The 21,958-nt window shown below is 45.1% G+C and overlaps 1 protein-coding gene across 1 annotated transcript in view; it reads right to left on the minus strand.

Annotated features, from left to right (window-relative positions):
- LOC115117395 (mitogen-activated protein kinase kinase kinase 12-like) overlaps positions 1-21,958 on the minus strand; it is a 47,148-nt gene that overhangs the window by 20,942 nt on the left and 4,248 nt on the right. The window contains exons 2-4 of the mRNA XM_065002056.1: positions 12,513-12,696; positions 10,543-10,734; positions 8,924-9,082 (exon numbers count right to left, since the gene is read on the minus strand). Coding sequence (XP_064858128.1) covers positions 8,924-9,082; positions 10,543-10,734; positions 12,513-12,696 — 535 coding nt within the window. The remainder of the gene's footprint in view (positions 1-8,923; positions 9,083-10,542; positions 10,735-12,512; positions 12,697-21,958) is intronic.

Below are 21,958 nucleotides of genomic sequence, written 5' to 3' on the forward strand. Positions count from 1 at the left end.
GGAGGGAGAGAACACCAATAGCATCAGGATGGGAGGAGAGGATGGAGGGAGAGAACACCAATAGCATCAGGATGGAGGGAGAAAGCCAATAGCATCAGGAGAAAGCACCAATAGCATTATGAGGAGAGAACACCAATAGCATCATGGAGTGAGAAAGCACCAATAGCATCAGGATGGAGGGAGAGAACACCAATAGCATCAGGATGGAGGGAGAGAACACCAATAGCATCAGGATGGAGGGAGAGAACACCAATAGCATCAGGATGGAGGGAGAGAACACCAATAGCATCAGGATGGAGGGAGAAAGCACCAATAGCATCAGGATGGAGGGAGAAAGCACCAATAGCATCAGGATGGAGGGAGAAACACCAATAGCATCAGGATGGAGGAAGCACCAATAGCATCATGTGGGAGGGAGAGAACACCAATAGCATCATGTGGGAGGGAGAGAACACCAAAGGCATCATGTGGGAGGGAGAAAGCACCAATAGCATCAGGATGGAGGGAGAGAACACCAATAGCATCAGGATGGAGGGAGAGAACACCAATAGCATCACGTGGGAGGGAGAGAACACCAATAGCATCAGGATGGAGGGAGAACACCAATAGCATCAGGATGGAGGGAAAAGCACCAATAGCATCAGGATGGAGGGAGAGAACACCAATAGCATCAGGATGGAGGGAGAAAGCACCAATAGCATCAGGATGGAGGGAGAGAACACCAATAGCATCAGGATGGAGGGAGAGAACACCAATAGCATCAGGATGGAGGAGAGAACACCAATAGCATCATCAGGATGGAAACACCAATAGCATCAGGATGGAGGGAGAGAACACCAATAGCATCAGGATGGAGGGAGAAAGCACCAATAGCATCAGGATGGAGGGAGAGAACACCAATAGCATCAGGATGGAGGGAGAAAGCACCAATAGCATCAGGATGGAGGGAGAAAGCACCAATAGCATCATGTGGGAGGGAGAGAACACCAATAGCATCAGGATGGAGGGAGAAAGCACCAATATCATCAGGATGGAGGGAGAGAACACCAATAGCATCAGGATGGAGGGAGAAAGCACCAATAGCATCATGTGGGAGGGAGAGAACAACAATAGCATCAGGATGGAGGGAGAGAACACCAATAGCATCATGATGGAGGGAGAGAACAACAATAGCATTATGTGGGAGGGAGAGAACACCAATACCATCATGTGGGAGGGAGAGAACACCAATAGCATCATGTGGGAGGGAGAGAACACCAAAGGCATCATGTGGGAGGGAGAAAGCACCAATAGCATCAGGATGGAGGGAGAGAACACCAATAGCATCAGGATGGAGGGAGAGAACACCAATAGCATCATGTGGGAGGGAGAGAACACCAATAGCATCATGTGGGAGGGAGAAATCACTAATAGCATCATGTGGGAGGGAGAGAACACCAATAGCATCATGTGGGAGGGAGAGAACACCAATAGCATCATGTGGGAGGGAGAAATCACTAATAGCATCATGTGGGAGGGAGAGAACACCAATAGCATCAGGATGGAGGGAGAGAACACCAATAGCATCAGGATGGAGGGAAAAGCACCAATAGCATCAGGATGGAGGGAGAGAACACCAATAGCATCAGGATGGAGGGAGAAAGCACCAATAGCATCAGGATGGAGGGAGAGAACACCAATAGCATCAGGATGGATGGAGAGAACACCAATAGCATCAGGATGGAGGGAGAGAACACCAATAGCATCATGATGGAGGGAGAGAACACCAATAGCATCAGGATGGAGGGAGAAAACACCAATAGCATCAGGATGGAGGGAGAGAACACCAATAGCATCAGGATGGAGGGAGAGAACACCAATAGCATCAGGATGGAGGGAGAAAGCACCAATAGCATCAGGATGGAGGGAGAGAACACCAATAGCATCAGGATGGAGGGAGAAAGCACCAATAGCATCAGGATGGAGGGAGAGAACACCAATAGCATCAGGATGGAGGGAGAGAACACCAATAGCATCAGGATGGAGGGAGAGAACACCAATAGCATCAGGATGGAGGGAGAAAGCACCAATAGCATCAGGATGGAGGGAGAAAGCACCAATAGCATCAGGATGGAGGGAGAGAACACCAATAGCATCATGATGGGAGGGAGAGAACACCAATAGCATCATGGATGGGAGGAGAGAACACCAATAGGCATCATGGAGGAGGGAGAAAGCACCAATAGCATCAGGATGGAGGGAGAGAACACCAATAGCATCAGGATGGAGGGAGAGAACACCAATAGCATCAGGATGGAGGGAGAGAACACCAATAGCATCAGGATGGAGGAGAGAAACACCAATAGCATCAGGATGGAGGGAGAGAACACCAATAGCATCAGGATGGAGGGAGAGAACACCAATAGCATCAGGATGGAGGGAAAACACCAATAGCATCAGGATGGAGGAGAGAACACAGGATGGAGGAGAAAACAAATAGCATCAGGATGGAGGGAGAAACCAATAGCATCAGGATGGAGGGAGAGAACACCAATAGCATCAGGATGGAGGAGAGAACACCAATAGCATCAGGATGGAGGGAGAGAACACCAATAGCATCAGGATGGAGGGAGAGAACACCAATAGCATCAGGATGGAGAAAACATCAGGATGGAGGGAGAAAGAACACCAATAGCATCAGGATGGAGGGAGAGAACACCAATAGCATCAGGATGGAGGGAGAAAGCACCAATAGCATCAGGATGGAGGGAGAGAACACCAATAGCATCAGGATGGAGGGAGAAAGCACCAATAGCATCAGGATGGAGGGAGAGAACACCAATAGCATCAGGATGGAGGGAGAAAGCACCAATAGCATCAGGATGGAGGGAGAAAACACCAATAGCATCAGGATGGAGGGAGAGAACACCAATGGATGGGAGGCAGGAGAACAATAGCATCAGGATGGAGGAGAAAGACCAATAGCATCAGGATGGAGGGAGAGAACACCAATAGCATCAGGATGGAGGGAGAGAACACCAATAGCATCAGGATGGAGGGAGAGAACACCAATAGCATCAGGATGGAGGGAGAAAGCACCAATAGCATCAGGATGGAGGGAGAGAACACCAATAGCATCAGGATGGAGGGAAAAAGCACCAATAGCATCAGGATGGAGGGAGAGAACACCAATAGCATCAGGATGGAGGGAGAGAACACCAATAGCATCAGGATGGAGGGAGAGAACACCAATAGCATCAGGATGGAGGGAGAGAACACCAATAGCATCAGGATGGAGGGAGAGAACACCAATAGCATCAGGATGGAGGGAGAAAGCACCAATAGCATCAGGATGGAGGGAGAGAAACACCAATAGCATCAGGATGGAGGGAGAGAACACCAATAGCATCAGGATGGAGGGAGAAAGCACCAATAGCATCAGGATGGAGGAGAGAACACCAATAGCATCAGGATGGAGGAGAAAAAAAGCACCAATAGCATCAGGATGGAGGCAGAGAACACCAATAGCATCAGGATGGAGGGAGAGAACACCAATAGCATCAGGATGGAGGGAGAGAAATAGCATCAGGATGGAGGGAGAGAACACAATAGCATCAGGATGGAGGAAAGGCATCAGGATGGAGGTAGAGAACACCAATAGCATCAGGATGGAGGGAGAGAACACCAATAGCATCAGGATGGAGGGAGAGAACACCAATACCATCAGGATGGAGGGAGAAAGCAACAATAGCATCAGGATGGAGGGAAAAAGCACCAATAGCATCAGGATGGAGGGAGAAAGCACCAATAGCATCAGGATGGAGGGAGAAAACACCAATAGCATCAGGATGGAGGGAGAGAACACCAATAGCATCAGGATTGAGGGAGAGAACACCAATAGCATCAGGATGGAGGGAGAGAACACCAATAGCATCAGGATGGAGGGAGAAACACCAATAGCATCAGGATGGAGGGAGAGAACACCAATAGCATCAGGATGGAGGAAGAGCACCAATAGCATCAGGATGGATGGAGGGAGAAAACACCAATAGCATCAGGATGGAGGAGAAAACACCAATAGCATCAGGATGGAGGAGAGAACACCAATAGCAACACCAATAGCATCAGGATGGAGGGAGAGAACACCAATAGCATCAGGATGGAGGAGAGAAACACCAATAGCATCAGGATGGAGGAGAGAACACCAATAGCATCAGGATGGAGGGAGAAGCACATCAGGATGGAGGAGAGAAATAGCATCAGGATGGAGGAGAGAACACCAATAGCATCAGGATGGAGGGAGAAAAGCACCAATAGCATCAGGATGGAGGAGAGAACACCAATAGCATCAGGATGGAGGGAGAAACACCAATAGCATCAGGATGGAGGAGAAAACACCAATAGCATCAGGATGGAGGGAGAGAACACCAATAGCATCAGGATGGAGGAATAGCATCAGGAAGGGAGAGAACACCAATAGCATCAGGATGGAGGAGAGAACACCAATAGCATCAGGATGGAGGGAGGATGGAGGCATCAGGATGAGAGAAACAATAGCATCAGGATGGAGAGAAAAAGCACCAATAGCATCAGGATGGAGGAGAAAGAGCATCAGGATGGAGGGAGAGAAACACCAATAGCATCAGGATGGAGGGAGAAAACACCAATAGCATCAGGATGGAGGGAGAGAAGGGAGAGAACACCAATAGCATCAGGATGGAGGAGAGAACACCAATAGCATCAGGATGGAGGAGAGAATCAGGATGGAGGGAGAAAGCACCAATAGCATCAGGATGGAGGAGATGGAGGGAGAAAGCATCAGAATGGGAGAAAGAACACCAATAGCATCAGGATGGAGGGAGAAACACCAATAGCATCAGGATGGAGGGAGAGAACACCAATAGCATCAGGATGGAGGAGAGAACACCAATAGCATCAGGATGGAGGAGAAATGGAGGGAAAAAGCACCAATAGCATCAGGATGGGAGGAGAGAGAACACCAATAGCATCAGGATGGAGGGAGAGAAACACCAATAGCATCAATAGCATCAGGATGGAGGAGAAAGAACACCAATAGCATCAGGATGGAGGGAGAGAACACCAATAGCATCAGGATGGAGGGAGAAACAAATAGCATCAGGATGGAGGAGAAAACCAATAGCATCAGGATGGAGGAGCATCAGGATGGAGGAGAGAACACCAATAGCATCAGGATGGAGGAGAGAAAGGATGGAGGGAGAGAACACCAATAGCATCAGGATGGAGGGAGAACACCAATAGCAAGGATGGAGGAGAAAGCACCAATAGCATCAGGATGGAGGAGAGAACACCAATAGCATCAGGATGGAGGGAGAGAACACCAATAGCATCAGGATGGAGGGAGAGAACACCAATAGCATCAGGATGGAGGGAGAAACCAATAGCACCAATAGCATCAGGATGGAGGGAGAGAACACCAATAGCATCAGGATGGAGGGAGAAAGGAAAAAGCACCAATAGCATCAGGATGGAGGAGAAAGCACCAAATAGCATCAGGATGGAGGGAGAGAACACCAATAGCATCAGGATGGAGGAGAGAACACCAATAGCATCAGGATGGAGGGAGAGAACACCAATAGCATCAGGATGGAGGGAGAGAACACCAATAGCATCAGGATGGAGGGAGAGAACACCAATAGCATCAGGATGGAGGGAGAAAGCACCAATAGCATCAGGATGGAGGGAGAGAACACCAATAGCATCAGGATGGAGGGAAAAAAGCACCAATAGCATCAGGATGGAGGGAGAAAGCACCAATAGCATCAGGATGGAGGGAGAAAAGCACCAATAGCAAGGATGGAGGGAGAGAACACCAATAGCATCAGGATGGAGGGAGAGAACACCAATAGCATCAGGATGGAGGGAGAGAACACCAATAGCATCAGGATGGAGGGAGAGAACACCAATAGCATCAGGATGGAGGGAGAGAACACCAATAGCATCAGGATGGAGGAGAGAAGCACCAATAGCATCAGGATGGAGGGAGAAACACCAATAGCATCAGGATGGAGGGAGAAAGCACCAATAGCATCAGGATGGAGGAGAGAAAATGGAGGAAAGAACACCAATAGCATCAGGATGGAGGGAGAGAACACCAATAGCACCAATAGCATCAGGATGGAGGGAGAGAACACCAATAGCATCAGGATGGAGGAGAGAACACCAATAGCATCAGGATGGAGGGAGAAAGGATGGACACCAATAGCATCAGGATGGAGGAGAGAACACCAATAGCATCAGGATGGAGGGAGAAAACACCAATAGCATCAGGATGGAGGGAGAGAACACCAATAGCATCAGGATGGAGGGAGAGAACACCAATAGCATCAGGATGGAGGAAACACCAATAGCAGAACACCAATAGCATCAGGATGGAGGAGAGAACAAATAGCATCACCAATAGCATCAGGATGGAGGGAGAGAACACCAATAGCATCAGGATGGAGGGAGAAAGCACCAATAGCATCAGGATGGAGGAGAGAACACACCAATAGCATCAGGATGGAGGGAGAGAACACCAATAGCATCAGGATGGAGGGAGAGAACACCAATAGCATCAGGATGGAGGGAGAGAACACCAATAGCATCAGGATGGAGGGAGAGAACACCAATAGCTTTGCATAGGAGGGAGAGAACACCAATAGCATCAGGATGGAGGGAGAGAACACCAATAGCATCAGGATGGAGGGAGAGAACACCAATAGCATCAGGATGGAGGGAGAGAACACCAATAGCATCAGGATGGAGGGAGAGAACACCAATAGCATCAGGATGGAGGGAGAAAGCACCAATAGCATCAGGATGGAGGGAGAGAACACCAATAGCATCAGGATGGAGGGAGAGAACACCAATAGCATCAGGATGGAGGGAGACAGTAATGTTGTATTTATGTGATTATTTTTAGCTTCTGTCTCTGGCCACTTGTTTATTATCGATGAGAATCTACAGAATGGGTAGTTTACCTCTACAGGCATATAATGTATTGCGTGTTCGAGTCAGTGGGGGCTGCTGAGGGGAGGACGGCTCTTAATAATGGCTGGAACAGAGCGAATGTAATGGCATCAAACCATTTGTTTGATGTATTTCATACCATTCCGCCTATTCCACTCCAGCCATTACCACGAGCCCTTCCTTCCAAATTAAGTTGCCACCAACCTCCTGTGGTTAGAATAGTTCCCTTAATAAATAGCTATTTGTTGCCTTTTTATACGATGAGTAATACTATGGCTGAAGCATGTAATGAGTGAAGCATGTAATGAGTGAAGCATGTAATGAGTAATACTCTGGCTGAAGCATGTAATTAGTGATACTATGGCTGAAGCATGTAATGAGTGAAGCATGTAATGAGTAATACTATGAGTGAAGCATGTAATGAGTTAAGCATGTAATGAGTAATACTCTGGCTGAAGCATGTAATTAGTGATACTATGGCTGAAGCATGTAATGAGTGAAGCATGTAATGAGTGAAGCATGTAATGAGTAAGACGGTAAAAGGGAGAGAACCTTGCTGTCTCACTGTCACAGTCTTTGTCACAGTCTTTGTCACAGTCTTTGCCACAGTCTTTGCCACAGTCTTTGCCACAGTCTTTGCCACAGTCTTTGTCACAGTCTCTGCCACAGTCTTTGTCACAGTCTTTGTCACAGTCTTTGCCACAGTCTTTGTCACAGTCTTTGCCACAGTCTTTGCCACAGTCTTTGTCACAGTCTTTGTCACAGTCTTTGTCACAGTCTTTGTCACAGTCTTTGTCACAGTCTTTGCCATAGTCTTTGCCACAGTCTTTGCCACAGTCTTTGTCACAGTCTTTGTCACAGTCTTTGTCACAGTTTTGCCACAGTTTTTGTCACAGTCTTTGTCACAGTCTTTGTCACAGTCTTTGTCACAGTCTTTGTCACAGTCTTTGTCACAGTTTTTGTCACAGTCTTTGTCACAGTCTTTGTCACAGTCTTTGTCACAATGCCCTTTATGCAATGGTTTCCTTAGGAACACTCTGGTTAAATGGAGTTTGTACAAATTACTTCTCATTTTACCGTCTACAGTAGACCCAATGTACTTTTATATATAGCCAGATGTCTGGCCCAACTGTCAGAGCATGTTAAGGCAGACCAGACAGAACAAACAGCACACCTCAAATCATCTTTTCTCTCAGAATAGACAGCGATAAGGGCAGGACATAATGTAGACCGGTAATGTAGAACCAGAGATAGATACAGATACATACTGTCTACATTCTCCTCTTAGTTCGCGTGTCAAACTCGAGCCTATTTGAACCGGCCCGAGGGTGGTTTTGGGGGGACAACGACGTCAGTCTACATTTAAGTGAGAAAACAAAAACATCAAAACGGTGTAGAAATGATCATGGACCTACATTTATATAGTTGAAAGCATTGATTGTAAGACCCTAAATTAAAGTGTTACTAAAATGTTCACAAAAAAATCTGTTAAAATGTGTGGAAATCACTCTACCATCCGACTCTGGGAGAAATCACTCTCTCATCTTTCAGTCGTGTAGGATCAGTGTGAAATCAGACCCTCCCCATATCCAGTGTAGTGTGCTCTAGGCCCAGGGCCAGGACACAGGCTATAGAAAGGATATTTCAGCCTCTCCAGAGCACAAGAGCATCTGGCAAATCAATAATTGAATTAGCCAGCATTCCTCTCTTAGGAGGGAGGGAGGGAGGGAGATATGGATGGATGGAGAAGGAAACAAAAATAAATAAACAGAAAGGCAGGGTCGGCTCAAGGCACTCTGGATAAGAGCGGTCGCTAAAATTATAAATATTATACTTAAATGATTTTATTTTATTTAACCTTTATTTTAACAGGTCTCTTTTTCAGATGGGTTGATATCAAACTAAATAATGCTATAAAGCACGAAGGAAAATGTAAGAAGGTGTTTTCTCTTACCAGATGTCGACCTTCTCTGATACAGGTTCGTTCCTGATCACCTCTGGGGCCATCCAGGCCACCGTACCGGCGAACGACATCTTGGTGCTCTTATCACTCATCTCCTTAGACGTCCCGAAGTCAGAGATTTTCACCGCATCATCATAGGTGATCAACATACTAGAGTAGAGTACACAGGCACAGTCAGGGGAAGGTACGGTAGCCACAGAGAGACAGTCAGGGGAAGGTACGGTAGATACAGAGAGACAGTCAGGGGAAGGTACGGTAGCCACAGAGATAGACAGTCAGGGGAAGGTACTGTAGCCATAGAGAGACATTCAGGGGAAGGTACGGTAGCCACAGAGAGACAGTCAGGGGAAAGTACGGTAGCCACAGAGAGACAGTCAGGGGAAGGTACGGTAGCCACAGAGAGACAGTCAGGGGAAGGTACGGTAGATACAGAGAGACAGTCAGGGGAAGGTACGGTAGATACAGAGAGACAGTCAGGGGAAGGTACGGTAGCCACAGAGATAGACAGTCAGGGGAAGGTACTGTAGCCATAGAGAGACATTCAGGGGAAGGTACGGTAGCCACAGAGAGACATTCAGGGGAAAGTACGGTAGCCACAGAGAGACAGTCAGGGGAAGGTACGGTAGCCACAGAGAGACAGTCAGGGGAAGGTACGGTAGATACAGAGAGACAGTCAGGGGAAGGTACGGTAGATACAGAGAGACAGTCAGGGGAAGGTACGGTAGATACAGAGAGACAGTCAGGGGAAGGTATGGTAGCCACAGAGATAGACAGTCAGGGGAAGATACTGTAGCCATAGAGAGACATTCAGGGGAAGGTACGGTAGCCACAGAGAGACAGTCAGGGGAAAGTACGGTAGCCACAGAGAGACAGTCAGGGGAAGGTACGGTAGCCACAGAGAGACAGTCAGGGGAAGGTACGGTAGATACAGAGAGACAGTCAGGGGAAGGTACGGTAGATACAGAGAGACAGTCAGGGGAAGGTACGGTAGATACAGAGAGACAGTCAGGGGAAGGCACGGTAGCCACAGAGAGACAGTCAGGGGAAGGTACGGTAGCCACAGAGAGACAGTCAGGGGAAGGTACGGTAGATACAGAGAGACAGTCAGGGGAAGGTACGGTAGCCACAGAGAGAGAGAGTCAGGGGAAGGTACGGTAGCCACAGAGAGACAGTCAGGGGAAGGTACAGTAGATACAGAGAGACAGTCAGGGGAAGGTACGGTAGCCACAGAGAGACAGTCAGGGGAATGTACAGTAGCCACAGAGATACAGTCAGGGGAAGGTACGGTAGATACAGAGAGACAGTCAGGGGAAGGTACGGTAGCCACAGAGATAGACAGTCAGGGGAAGGTACTGTAGCCACAGAGAGACAGTCAGGGGAAGGTACGGTAGCCACAGAGAGACACAACACAGTCCCTAGAACTATTCAAATGACTCAAACAAGAATATGATATTGATGTCTGGTAACACCCCTAAAACATATGATATTCAATGTTATCTACTTCCTGTACCACCATATGTTTGGCATGACAAGGAACACAACAGAGGTAATTGGCTCAAGCACATATAGATCTGCTACCAAGCTAAAGCATAGTTATCATGACTACTTACTTGGGCGACTTGAGGTCTCTGTGGATGATCTTGTGGAGGTGGAGGTAGTTCATGCCTCCAGCCATGCCCATGGCCCAGTCGATGAGCAGGGAGGGGGTGATGTTCCTACCCGCCCTCAGCACCTCGTACAGCTGGCCCTGGGCACAGTACTCCATTAGGATACAGTAACACGGGGCCTGGGTGCAGATACCCCTGAATGGAGGAGAGCAGAGAGGGAGGAGAGGGAAGAGCGAGGAGAGAAGGAAGGGAGGATTAGTAACACAGTTCTCCATTAAGGTAATATAAATAGCACAGGCCTGGGTATATTCTATTGTATTCTACTGTACTGTCTTCTACTATATTATACTTTACTGTACAGTATTCTACTGTACTGTATTCTACTGTACTGTACGGTATTCTACTGTACTGTATTCTACTTTACTGTACAGTATTCTACTGTACTGTGTTCTACTTTACTGTACGGTATTCTACTGTACTGTATTCTTCTGTATTATACTGTAGATTACTGTATTCTACTGTATTCTAATGTGATGTATTCTAATGTATTGTACTTTATTATACTCTACTGTACTATATTCAACTGTATTCTACTGTACTGTAATCTACTGTATTATACTCTACTGTACTGTATTCTACTGTATTATACTCTACTGTACTGTATTCTTCTGTATTATACTGTACATTACTGTATTCTACTGTATTCTAATGTGATGTATTCTAATGTATTGTACTTTATTATACTCTACTGTACTATATTCAACTGTATTCTACTGTACTGTAATCTACTGTATTATACTCTACTGTACTGTATTCTACTGTATTATACTCTACTGTACTGTATTCTACTGTATTATACTCTACTGTACTGTATTTTACTGTATTCTAATGTGATGTATTCTAATGTATTGTACTTTATTATACTCTACGGTACTATATTCAACTGTATTCTACTGTACTGTAATCTACTGTATTATACTCTACTGTACTGTATTCTACTGTATTATACTCTACTGTACTGTATTTTACTGTATTCTAATGTGATGTATTCTAATGTATTGTACTTTATTATACTCTACGGTACTATATTCAACTGTATTCTACTGTACTGTAATCTACTGTATTATACTCTACTGTACTGTATTCTACTGTATTATACTCTACTGTACTGTATTCTTCTGTACTGTATTTTACAGTATTAGACTGTACTGTATTCTACTGTACTGTATTTTACAGTATTATATCAGGGGACTGTATTATACTGTACTGTATTCTACTGTACTGTATTCTACATTATTGTACTCTACTGTACTGTAGTCTACTGTATTCTACTGTACTGTATTTTACAGTATTAGACTGTACTGTATTCTACTGTATTATACTCTACTGTACTGTATTCTACTGTATTATACTCTACTGTACTGTAATCTACTGTATTATACTCTACTGTACTGTATTCTACTGTATTATACTCTACTGTACTGTATTTTACTGTACTGTATTCTACTGTAATGTATTCTAATCTACTGTATTCTACTGTACTATACTGTGCAGTATTCTACTGTATTCTACTGTATTATACTCTACTGTACTGTAATCTACTGTATTATACTCTACTGTACTGTATTCTACTGTATTATACTCTACTGTACTGTATTCTACTGTACTGTACTGTATTCTACTGTATTGTACTCTACTGTACTGTAGTCTACTGTATTATACTCTACTGTACTGTATTCTACTGTATTATACTCTACTGTGCTGTATTGTACTGTATTGTACTGTACTGTATTCTACAGAATTGTACTCTACCGTACTGTATTCTACTGTATTCTACTGTACTGTATTTTACAGTATTCTACTGTACTGTATTCTACATTATTGTACTCTACTGTACTGTAGTCTACTGTATTCTACTGTACTGTATTTTACAGTATTAGACTGTACTGTATTCTACTGCACTGTATTCTTACTTGAAGGTGATGATGTTGGGGTGTTTGAGTTTTCTCAGATGTCTGATGTCTGTCTCCTTGATGTCTCGAACCTTCTTCACAGCTACTTCCTGTCCGTGGAGTTTACCCAGGAAGACGGCCCCCTGGGCCCCGCTCCCTACCCACTGCAGCTCAGAGATGTCCTCAAACGGCACCTCCCAGAGCTCTGGAGAGGGGGGAGGGAGGGAGGGAGAGAGAGAGAGGGGGAGAGAGAGAGAGGGAGGGAGAGAGGGAGAGAGGGGAGAGAGAGAGAGAGAGAGAGAGAGACAGAGAGAGAGAGACAGAGAGAGAGAGAGAGAGAGAGAGAGAGAGAGAGAGAGAGAGAGAGAGAGGGAGGGAGAGAGGAGAGAGAGAGAGGGGGGAGAGAGAGAGAGAGAGAGGGGGAGAGAGAGACAGGGAGGGAGAGAGAGACAGGGAGAGAGAGAGAGAGAGAGAGAGAGAGAGAGAGAGAGAGAGAGAGAGAGAGAACAAAAAGAGAGAGATCAGTGACATACAGTACTGGTAGACAAAAAGGGTCCAAACATCCAGTTTAAGAGGGAATGAGTGAGTCAATACTTTGAGAATGACAGTTGCAACTCAACCAAAATATAAAACGCAAAACGTTCATCCCATGTTTCATGAGCTGAAATAAAAGTTCCCAGAAATGTTCCATACACATAAAAAGCTTATTTCTCTCAAAAATGTGCTGCACACATTTGTTTACATCCTCGTTAGTAAGCATTTCTCCATTGCCAAGATAATCCATCCACCTGATAGGTGTGGCATATCAAGAAGCTAATTAAACAGCATGATCACAGGTGCACCTTGTGCTGGGGTCAATAAAAGGCCCTTCTAAAATGTGCAGTTTTGTCACACAACACAATGCCACAGACTTCTCAAGTTTTGAGGGCGCAGTGCACTGGCATGCTGACTGCAGGAATGTCCAGCAGAGCTGTTGCCAGAGAATTGAATGTTCATTTCTCTACCATAAGTCGCCTCCAAAGTCGTTTTTTGAGAATTTGGCAGTACATCCAAACGGCAGTACATCCAAACGGCAGTACATCCAAACGGCAGTACATCCGCAGACCACGTGTATCCATGCCAGCCCAGGACCTCCACATCCGGCTTCTTCACCTGCGGGATCGTCTGAGGAGGGTGAGGGGGTGTGCTGAGGAGAATTTCTGTCTATAATAAAGCTATTTTGTGGGGGGAAAACTCATTCAGATTTTCTGGGCCTGGCTCCCCAGTGGGTGGGCCTATGCCCTCCCAGGCCCACCCATATGCCCTCCCAGGTCACCCATGGCTACACCCCTGCCCAGTCATGTGAAAGCCATAGATTAGAGCCTAATGAATTTATTTAAATTTACTGATTTCATTCTATGTTACGTTTATATTTTTAGTTCAGTATAAAAAACAAATATTTCCGATATTGCTAAATCTAGGATAGACACCATTCCTTGACATACAGTATCCATCTTCCTTTAAATTATCGATATAGTTTCAGTATAAGCCATGCACGAAAGAAAGACAATTACAAACAACAGAATATAAAAATTGTACTTCGTATGAAAACCATTTGGTAATCATTTATAGACTCCTAAAAGACTAATCAATCAACACAGATCATTAATCATTCATGGTCGTCTTGGTTAATTTGACAAATGTATCTGAAAATTCCCCCGGTGCAGGAAGGGACTAAAGCAGTGAATTCTACATCCTGTCTCCCCTCACCAGGCAGACTTCACATCCCCGACCCCATCACCCCCCTTCCCCCTTCCCACTCCATATCCCTCCCCCATCACCCCCTTCCCCCTTCCCACTCCATATCCCTCCCCCATCACCCCCTTCCCACTCCATATCCCTCCCCCATCACCCCCTTCCCCCTTCCCTCTCCATATCCCTCCCCCATCACCCCCTTCCCCTTCCCACTCCATATCCCTCCCCCCATCACCCCGTTCCCCCTTCCCACTCCATATCCCTCCCCCATCACCCCCTTCTCCTCCATATCCCTCCCCCCCATCACCCCCTTCCCCTCCATATCCCTCCCCCATCACCCCCTTCCCACTCCATATCCCTCCCCATCACCCCCCTTCCCACTCCATATCCCTCCCCCCTTCACCCCTTTTCCCCCTTCCCCCTTCCATATCCCTCCCCCTTCACCCCCCTTCCCCTTCCCACTCCATATCCCTCCCCCTTCACCCCCTTCCCCTTCCCACTCCATATCCCTCCCCCTTCACCCCCCTTCCCACTCAATATCCCTCCCCCATCACCCCCTTCCCCCTTCCCACTCAATATCCCTCCCCATCACCCCCCTTCCCACTCCATATCCAGACCACATCAACCCCTTCCCCCTTCTCACTCCATATCCCTCCCCCTATCCCCCCACTACCCATCCCCAACACACCCCTCCCTAGGAATCCCTCCCCCTCCTCTGCTACCTTTCTATATTAGCCTCCCAAATCCCCCTCTTCCCTCACCCCTCCTTTCCCCCTTTCCACCTCCTCCTCTCCTCCTCCTCCTCTCCTCCTCTCATCCCTATTCTCCCGTTCCCTCTCTCCTCCTCCTCCTCCTATCCTCCTCTCATCCCTATTCTCCCGTTCCCTCTCTCCTCCTCTCCCTCTCCTCCTCCTCCTCTCCTCCTCTCATCCCTATTCTCCCGTTCCCTCTCTCCTCCTCTCCCTCTCCTCCTCCTCCTCTCCTCCTCTCATCCCTATTCTCCCGTTCCCTCTCTCCTCCTCTCCCTCTCCTCCTCCTCCTCTCCTCCTCTCATCCCTATTCACCCGTTCCCTCTCTCCTCTTCTCCCTCTCCTCCTCCTCCTCTCCTCCTCTCATCCCTATTCTCCCGTTCCCTCTCTCCTCCTCTTCCTCTCCTCCTCCTCCTCTCCTCCTCTCATCCCTATTCTCCCGTTCCCTCTCTCCACACCCCTCCAGAGTACAGGAGTCTTGTTACAGTCCCTTTGCCACAATGGCACTAAGCAGGATTTAGAGTGGAAAGCGTATTACCAAGAAGATTACCATTTTCTGTCTGTGTGACAGTGTGTGTGTGTGTGTGTTTGTGGGCTTGTGGGTGAGGTGAGGTGAGGTGAGTGAGGTTCAAGTGTATTCACACACTCCAGTGTCTACTAGGCAGTGTGTACTAGGCGGTGTGTACTAGGCAGTGTGTACTAGGCAGTGTGTACTAGGCAGTGTGTACTAGGCAGTGTGTACTAGGCAGTGTGTACGGTGTGGTATGTTAGGGTACATAATGCACTACTTTAGACCAGAGCCCTATGGCACCCTATTCCCTATATAATGCACTACTTTAGACCAGAGCCCTATGGCACCCTATTCCCTACATAGTGCACTACTTTAGACCAGAGCCCTATGGCACCCTATTCCCTACATAGTGCACTACTTTAGACCAGGGACCATAGAGGTAATAAGGTGTAATTTGGGACTTACCCTCTGTCTGCAGCTTTACAAAACAGCCCTTCCCTGGCACAAAGAGGCTTTATTATAGTCACATCTACTGTTCTTGTTCTCTTCTAGATTCAGAAGGAGAACATTCTGTACTGAGTGCAAGATATGGGGAGAGAGAGAATGAGGGAATGAGAAGAATGAGAAAGATTGGCGTACTCCATAAAAGCTTCAGAGGGACATTTTTCCTTTTAATTTCCCCATTCCATTGCTCAGCCTGGCAGTCCCTCCAGCCTATCTATCTATCTATCTATCTATCTATCTATCTATCTATCTATCTATCTATCTATCTATCTATCTATCTATCTATCTATCTATCTATCTATCTATCTATCTATCTATCTATCTATCTATCTATCTATCTATCTATCTATCTATCTATCTATCTATCTATCTATCTATCTATCTATCTATATCTATCTATCCCCTCCAGCCTATCTATATCTATCTATCTATCTATCTATCTATCTATCTATCTATCTATCTATCTATCTATCTATCTATCTATCTATCTATCTATCTATCTATCTATCTATCTATCTGTCTGTCTGTCTGTCTGTCTGTCTGTCTGTCTGTCTGTCTGTCTGTCTGTCTGTCTGTCTGTCTGTCTGTCTGTCTGTCTGTCTGTCTGTCTGTCTGTCTGTCTGTCTGTCTGTCTGTCTGTCTGTCTGTCTGTCTGTCTGTCTGTCTGTGTGCATGCTTGCATAGGGAGTCAGGCAGGGAGGCCTGTTTATGTCTGCAGCCTGCCTTCTACAATAGCTCCTCTCCCTGGGACTCCTCCTACCCCTCCCCTGGGACTCCTCCCACCAAATCTAACTCATACATTATTCAACACCACACACTGACCCTGCACCTCTCATCTATATTAACACACACAGTCACCGCACACACACACACACACTATCTCTCACTCTCTTTCTCTCTCTCTCTCTCTCTCTCTCTCTCTCTCTCTCTCTCTCTCACACACACACACACACACACAAACACTCTCTCATATCTCATATAGCCCAAACACTCTCTCATATCTCATATATCCCAAACTCTCTCTCATATCTCATATAGCCCAAACACTCTCTCATATCTCATACAGCCCAAACACTCTCTCATATCTCATACAGCCCAAACACTCTCTCATATCTCATACAGCCCAAACACTCTCTCATATCTCATACAGCCCAAACACTCTCTCATATCTCATACAGCCCAAACACTCTCTCATATCTCATATAGCCCAAACACTCTCTCATATCTCATACAGCCCAAACACTCTCTCATATCTCATACAGCCCAAACACTCTCTCATATCTCATACAGCCCAAACACTCTCTCATATCTCATATAGCCCAAACACTCTCTCATATCTCATATAGCCCAAACACTCTCTCATATCTCATACAGCCCAAACACTCTCTCATATCTCATATAGCCCAAACTCTCTCTCTCTCTCTGCCCTTTGCTTTTTGATATCCATCTTCTACCCCTCCCTCTCTACCTTCCCCTCTCTCTCTCTAAATCTCTCACAATCTCACTCCATCTCTCCAGTCATAGAGAGAGTGTTTGTTTACAGTGTGCTTGCTGGTGTGTTTTAATTGTGGTTAATTTCACCACCGACTGGTTGATGTAATTAGACACAATCACATGCAGACCTAATAATTAACATATCAAAGCTTTTGTTCAAATTAAAAGCAAGCATGTCCTGAAGAGGCATACCAAAAAGCTAAAGCTATCATTCCATTATCTGTTCAAGTTGTAAAGAACATTCTGTAGGATCACACACAATAGGAGGGTGAATAGTTGTACTGTTGTAATAGCAGTAATAACTGTAGATATCTGCTGTAGTAATATTTGTACTGTTGTAGTAGTAGTAACTAAGGGATGTAGTTGTCAGGGTTCTAGTTATAACCTGTAACTAGTGTTATCAGGGCCCTAGTTATAACCTGTAACTAGTGTTGTCAGGGCCCTAGTTATAACCTGTAACTAGTGTTGTCAGGGTGCTAGTTATAACCTGTAACTAGTGTTGTCAGGGCACTAGTTATAACCTGTAACTAGTGTTGTCAGGGTGCTAGTTATAACCTGTAACTAGTGTTGTCAGGGCACTAGTTATAACCTGTAACTAGTGTTGTCAGGGTTCTTGTTAATACCTGTAACTAGTGTTGTCAGGGTTCTTGTTAATACCTGTAACTAGTGTTGTCAAGGTGCTAGTTATAACCTGTAACTAGTGTTGCTATGGCTCATGTTATAACCTGTAACTAGTCATGTCAAGGTGCTAGTTATAACCTGTAACTAGTCTTGTCAGGGCCCTAGTTATAATCTGTAACTAGTGTTATGTAATGGCCCTAGTTTATCACCTGTAACTAATGTTGTCAGGGTGCTAGTTATAACCTGTAACTAGTGTTGTCAGGGCCCTAGATATAATCTTTAACTAGTGTTGTCAGGGCCCTAGGTATAATCTTTAACTAGTGTTGTCAGGGCCCTAGGTATAACCTGTAACTAGTGTTGTCAGGGCCCTAGATATAATCTTTAACTAGTGTTGTCAGGGCCCTAGGTAAAACCTGTAACTAGTGTTGTCAGGGCCCTAGGTATAACTTTTAACTAGTGTTGTCAGGGCCCTAGGTATAACCTGTAACTAGTGTTATGTACTGGCCCAAGTTATCACCTGTAACGAGTGTTGTCAGGGTGATAGTTATAACCTTTAACTAGTGTTGTCAGGGTGATAGTTATAACCTGTAACTATTGTTGTCAGGGCCCTAGTTATAACCTGTAACTAGTGTTATCAGGGAGCTTGTTAGTACCTGTAACTAGTGTTGTCAGGGAGCTTGTTAATACCTGTAACTAGTGTTGCCAGGGTGATTGTTAATACCTGTAACTAGTGTTGTCAGGGAGTTTGTTAATACCTGTAACTAGTGTTGTCAGGGAGCTTGTTAGTACCTGTAACTAGTGTTGTCAGGGAGCTTGTTAATACCTGTAACTAGTGTTGTCAGGGTGATTGTTAATACCTGTAACTAGTTTTTTAAGGGCCCTAGTTATAACCTCTAACTAGAGTTGTCAGCGTGCTAGTTATAACCTGAACTACTGTTGTGTAAGGGCCCTAGTTATAACCTCTAATTAGTGTTGACAGGGCCCTAGGTATAACCTGTAACTAGTGTTGTCAGGGTGCTAGTTATAACCAAAACTAGTGTTGTCAGAGTGCTAGTTATAACCTGTAACTATTGTTGTCAGGGTGCGAGATATAGCCTGTAACTATTGTTGTAAGGGCCCAAGTTATAGGGGCCCAAGTAACTCGGTAACAGGGTGCTAGTTATAACCTGTAACTAGTGTTGTCAGAGTGCTAGTTATAACCTGTAACTAGTGTTGTCATGGCCCTAGGTATTACCTGTAACTAGTGTTATGTAATGGCCTTAGTTATCACCTGTAACTAGTGTTGTCAGGGCCCTAGTTATAACCTGAACTAGTGTTGTCAGGGTGCTAGTTATAACCAAAACTAGTGTTGTCAGAGTGCTAGTTATAACCTGTAACTAGTGTTGTCAGGGCCCTAGTTATAACCTGTAACTAGTGTTGTCAGAGTGCTAGTTATAACCTGTAACTAGTGTTGTCAGAGTGCTAGTTATAACCTGTAACTAGTGTTGTCAGAGTGCTAGTTATAACCTGTAACTTGTGTTGTCGGGGTGATAGTTATAACCTGTAACTAGTGTTGTCAGGGACCTAGTTATTACCTGTAACTCGTGTTGTCAGAGCCCTAGTTTTAAACTGTATCTAGTGTTGTCAGAGTGCTAGTTAAAACCTATAACTAGTGTTGTCAGGGCCCCAGTTATAACCTGTATCTAGTGTTGTGTAAGGGCCCTAGTTATAACCTGTAACTAGTATTGTCAGGGCCCTAGTTAAAACCTGTAACTAGTGTTATCAAGGCCCTAGTTAAAACCTGTAACTAGTGTTGTCAGGGCCCTAGCTATAACCTGTAACTACTGTTGTCATGGTGCTAGTTATAACCATGTAACTAGTGTTGTCAGGGCCCAAGTTATAGGGGCCCAAGTAACTCGGTAACAGGGTGCTAGTTATAACCTGTAACTAGTGTTGTCAGGGCCCTAGTTATAACCTGTAACTAGTGTTGTCAGAGTGCTAGTTATAACCTGTAACTAGTGTTGTCAGGGCCCTAGTTATAACCTGTAACTAGTGTTGTCAGAGTGCTAGTTATAACCTGTAACTAGGGTTGTCAGAGAGCTAGTTATAACCTGTAACTAGTGTTGTCAGAGTGCTAGTTATAACCTGTAACTAGTGTTGTCAGGGCCCTAGTTATAACCTGTAACTAGTGTTGTCAGAGTGCTAGTTATAACCTGTAACTAGTGTTGTCAGAGTGCTAGTTATAACCTGTAACTAGTGTTGTCAGAGTGCTAGTTATAACCTGTAACTTGTGTTGTCGGGGTGATAGTTATAACCTGTAACTAGTCTTGTCGGGGACCTAGTTATAACCTGTAACTAGTGTTGTCAGGGCACTAGTTATAACCTGTAACTAGTGTTGTCAGGGCACTAGTTATAACCTGTAACTAGTGTTGTCAGGGCACTAGTTATAACCTGTAACTAGTGTTGTCAGGGCACTAGTTATAACCTGTAACTAGTGTTGTCAGGGCACTAGTTATAACCTGTAACTAGTGTTGTCAGGGCACTAGTTATAACCTGTAACTAGTGTTGTCAGGGTTCTTGTTAATACCTGTAACTAGTGTTGTCAGGGTTCTTGTTAATACCTGTAACTAGTGTTGCTATGGCTCATGTTATAACCTGTAACTAGTGATGTCAGGGCCCTAGTTATAATCTGTAACTAGTGTTATGTAATGGCCCTAGTTTATCACCTGTAACTAATGTTGTCGGGGTGATAGTTATAACCTGTAACTAGTGTTGTCGGGGCCCTAGGTATAATCTTTAACTAGTGTTGTCAGGGCCCTAGGTATAACCTGTAACTAGTGTTGTCAGGGCCCTAGATATAATCTTTAACTAGTGTTGTCAGGGCCCTAGGTATAATCTTTAACTAGTGTTGTCAGGGCCCTAGGTATAACCTGTAACTAGTGTTGTCAGGGCCCTAGATATAATCTTTAACTAGTGTTGTCAGGGCCCTAGGTATAACCTTTAACTAGTGTTGTCAGGGCCCTAGGTATAACCTGTAACTAGTGTTATGTACTGGCCCAAGTTATCACCTGTAACTAGTGTTGTCAGGGTGATAGTTATAACCTGTAACTAGTGTTGTCAGGGACCTAGTTATAACCTGTAACTATTGTTGTCAGGGTGATAGTTATAACCTGTAACTAGTGTTGTCAGGGCCCTAGTTATAACCTGTAACTAGTGTTATCAGGGGGCTTGTTAGTACCTGTAACTAGTGTTGTCAGGGCACTAGTTATAACCTGTAACTAGTGTTGTCAGGGCACTAGTTATAACCTGTAACTAGTGTTGTCAGGGCACTAGTTATAACCTGTAACTAGTGTTGTCAGGGTTCTTGTTAATACCTGTAACTAGTGTTGTCAGGGTTCTTGTTAATACCTGTAACTAGTGTTGCTATGGCTCATGTTATAACCTGTAACTAGTGATGTCAGGGCCCTAGTTATAATCTGTAACTAGTGTTATGTAATGGCCCTAGTTTATCACCTGTAACTAATGTTGTCGGGGTGATAGTTATAACCTGTAACTAGTGTTGTCGGGGCCCTAGGTATAATCTTGAACTAGTGTTGTCAGGGCCCTAGGTATAACCTGTAACTAGTGTTGTCAGGGCCCTAGATATAATCTTTAACTAGTGTTGTCAGGGCCCTAGGTATAATCTTTAACTAGTGTTGTCAGGGCCCTAGGTATAACCTGTAACTAGTGTTGTCAGGGCCCTAGATATAATATTTAACTAGTGTTGTCAGGGCTCTTGTTATAACCTGTAACTAGTGCTGCCAGGGCCCTAGTTATAACCTGTAACTAGTGTTGTCAGGGCCCTAGATATAATCTTTTACTAGTGTTGTCAGGGC

This window comes from Oncorhynchus nerka, linkage group LG15 (assembly GCF_034236695.1).
Source record: "Oncorhynchus nerka isolate Pitt River linkage group LG15, Oner_Uvic_2.0, whole genome shotgun sequence".
NCBI classification, from domain to species: Eukaryota; Metazoa; Chordata; class Actinopteri; order Salmoniformes; family Salmonidae; genus Oncorhynchus; species Oncorhynchus nerka.